This window comes from Nerophis lumbriciformis, linkage group LG22 (assembly GCF_033978685.3).
Source record: "Nerophis lumbriciformis linkage group LG22, RoL_Nlum_v2.1, whole genome shotgun sequence".
Lineage (NCBI taxonomy): Eukaryota > Metazoa > Chordata > Actinopteri > Syngnathiformes > Syngnathidae > Nerophis > Nerophis lumbriciformis.
Genome location: NC_084569.2, coordinates 18,575,134 through 18,578,770, shown reverse-complemented (window position 1 = coordinate 18,578,770; position 3,637 = coordinate 18,575,134). Strand labels below are relative to the sequence as shown.

At 37.7% G+C, this 3,637-nt stretch overlaps 1 protein-coding gene across 1 annotated transcript; it reads right to left on the bottom strand.

Annotated features, from left to right (window-relative positions):
• Positions 1–288: 288 nt before the first annotated feature.
• Positions 289–3,277, bottom strand: LOC133615495 (metalloproteinase inhibitor 2-like). The gene is made up of 5 exons (XM_061974125.2): positions 3,054–3,277; positions 1,050–1,126; positions 870–972; positions 602–714; positions 289–531 (listed from the first exon to the last, which is right to left on the bottom strand). Exons 1-5 carry the CDS (start codon positions 3,181–3,183, stop codon positions 355–357), a joined length of 600 nt encoding a protein of 199 aa, XP_061830109.1. The 5' UTR covers positions 3,184–3,277; the 3' UTR covers positions 289–354.
• Positions 3,278–3,637: the final 360 nt, after the last annotated feature.

Here is a 3,637-nt window from a genome sequence, read left to right as displayed (position 1 = left end):
CACAATTATAATCATTGCAAAAAAGGTTCCTGCCTCACAGCCCTGAATAGATATTTTAACCTCAAAGACAAATCGGAACAGAGCTGAAAGATGAAATCGCTTGGAAAAAAAAGAAAGTTGGAATATACAAAATGTGTTATTTCATCCTTTGAGCATACATTTACATTTCTGAATGTGGGACATAATGATGTCTAACCAAAGGTGCGCCCATTCCCCCCAAGTTAATCAGTACTTTGGGCAGAAGTCAAGGTAATTTAAAAGAATTGAAACCCTCATAGAAACATTGCATTGAGTTAACTGAATGTATTAGTAATTTACGTTCTATTCATGGAGTTTTTAGGTCTATAATGTCCATTAACCCCTTCCAGGTGAGGCGACCTCCTTGTACCAGGCACAAGAACCATCACTTCTCTTGACGCAAGCACATTGCTTGTTCTTCACGTCGTCGACAGAATTCTCCGTCAGCCAGTCCGTCCACAAGCACTCATTTGGGCCGCTGATTTCGCACGGGAGAGCGAAGCAGCGATTGATCTGGAGGATAAAGATTGGGATTTAAATACACTCTTGACATTTTTATTGATGCTCAATTAGGTTTGCTTACCTTGCAATCACAGCCCATCCTATACCGCTCTACCAGAATATTGTGGCTGCTTTTCCAGGGTACAACATAGTAACAGGATGACGCATACGGTGCCCCGTTAGCCATTAGTGGGCCTGCAATGAGGTGGAGAGAAAAAAAAAACGGGGAAAAAAGAAAAATGGAAAATGTTTGAGTAAACAGCCTTAAGTTAAGTTGTACAAGCTTGACTGAAGGTGTCATTTCCATTATCACCCTTGGAAACAAATAGCATTGAAATATGTATTTTTACCTGTGATGAAATATTCTACACCTATGGTGAGCGTTACACCACATGCTGCAGAGGATGCAGCAGTGTAGATGGTATCATAGTTCTTTATAGGACCCCTCAAGATCTGCAAAAAATCAAACCAAATAAAATGTGCATACTTCCACAAACTTCACTGAAATGTATAAAAAAAAGTTAAATAACCTTTTGCAGCTTGATGCCATACTTGATGTCATCAAATTCACCAGCAGTCGTAATGGCAACCACCTTTGCCTTGATGACTAGAAAGACAAAGCCAGTCTGCATTTTTGAAAAAACTAAAAAAAACTAAAAAAATAATCAAACATGGATCCCTACAGGCCTCTGTCTGCCCTCATCCGTTTAATAACATCATGCAGGGGACTCAGATTAAAGCAGAGCTGACTGGTATTAGTTCCAAAATTTACAAATGTCAGGTTCATTTCTTATGGCAACAATTTTGCATCATTTAGACAGGAAATCCCATCAAAAGCATTGGATTATTATAACAAATGCACATTTGTCTTCAATTTCATTTAAAGAACACTATGTGCAGACTCAACACTGCCTGACTACTATCTGTTTGAGACATTGGCACATTTAATCACTTGTAAAGACGAAATAATCATGGTCTGAAAGCGTAAACTCAAATTCACGCTGTCTTCTATAGCTTATCGTACACAAGTTAAAGAAAAATGCCTCAGTTTTTATTTATAACAATCTCATGATGAATTAAAACGTCTCCCTCTTCATCACCTTTTATTTAAACTCGTCCCAACCCTCGTGAACTCTGAGACCATGGACTTTTCAGCTCTTGTTAAGAGAATTAATCAGGGCTTCACTTTTGCAAAGCTTGCACGCTCTACCAAACTTGATTCAAACGTCTACATTGAGCTGTTAAAAAAGTAGAATTGTCACATACATAAGATATACAAATTAATTTGTATAAACACGTATTTGTAAATATTTTAGATTTGAAAATATACAAATACAATTTATAAATATAAAAATGTGACATACAAATAAATTAAGAATTTGTATAAATAAGTGTATATGTAAATATGAGATTTTAATATAAATATGCTTGATTTTGCATATGTAGATCGCTTTTGTTTCAATGACATTCCTCCCACAAACCAGATGCTCAAATACATGTGACCTACACACTCCCCTGAACAACCAGCAGAGGGCACTGCAGCCAGAGCGGTCTCAGTCAGACATGGTCAGAAACTGGCGAGCCAATCAGTGGCATACTAGGGAGTGTCATATGATGGATATATGATGATTATTTGACACATTGCACTGCTAAGAGATCAGTATCTACATCGGGACAAAGTCATCAAAAGGGTTGTACTAAACGGCAGTGATACAATAAAATAAGCAGCTAGCACGGCCTTTCAGATTAACTGGATGAATATGTTAGCAAGCTCAGGCCCATTGTGCGTTCTGTGTAAAGGTGTGGATTGTTTTTGTGCAGAGATTATATGCATTTTGCATATAATGCTCTGTGACCCAGACCGCTCTGGCTGCAGTGCCCTCTGCTGGTTGTTCAGGGGATTGTGTAGGTCACATTTATTTGTGCATCTGGTTTGTGGGAGGAATGTCTCGACATAAAAGAGAGCCACATATGATATGTAATCATAATTAAAATCTAAAAAAAATGTAATAAAAAAAAATATATATATATATATATATCTCAATTCTACTTCCATATAAAAATGCCTTGTGATGGATGTATAGATACAAGATTATAAAAAATAAGTGTTTCAATTTAAGTGTCATAAAACAGAACTGCTTCATTACGGTCATTAGCAACACCTGTGCGACTCCACAAGTCAACTTTGATAGCTATGAACATGTCTAGTTAAGGCTTTTGAAATGTTCCTGTGCAAGACTTTTGGGCAGAAAATTGTATGGCAAACATTGTGTTAATATCATTAGCAACACTTTACAGTACCTTTTTGTCAACATTGCTGCTTCCAAAACTTAGATATATGTATTCAAAGTAACAGGCCAGCCAGTGTGACTCTTAGTATTTTTTTTTTTTTTTTTATCTGACCCAATCTCAGACTTGTGCAGGATGCAGAAGGTGGACCAATATTTGAGTACATATACAGTGAGTGCAATAAATAATGATGCAATTGTTTGAAAGGATGAACCCAACAGAGAACATTCTGAATTTTAACTTACCGACATCTGACTCGCAAAACGCCGTCTGTGGATGCACAGGTAAACATCTGCAGGCGTGTGCTCCTTCTTGCAGCTGCCACATGCACAGCAGCACCAGGGGGAACACACAACACTTCATCCAACTCATCATGGAAGAAAATGTAGCTAAGAAGAGACAATTTTGGGAAAAGAAGTTCAACAGGCAAATATTCTGGTGTCCTTTCTGGACAAGGGTGGATGAGCAGCCTTTTATTGCTGCAGGCTCCTCCCACACTTGCAGAAGTGGAGGATTGATTTCACCTTTGCACACACCTGTCTTTGACGTTTTTAATGAAAAATGTGTGTGCACCCAGCAAACACTTTCTGTAAATATAACTTAGGAAAACTAGAGCACTTTGTCTTTCTGTGTGATGTGTCTGCACTAAAGCACCCAGACAATAAATGTCATTTAAAACAACACGCAGGAACCAGAGTATTTTTCTGGTCAAGTTTCTAGATATATTCAATTAGGGCTCGTTATCTTGTTTCCACGGCAACTTAGCCCCATAGAGCTGAGAAAAAACACAAAGACAAAACAATAGACTAATAATAGTTTACTGATACAA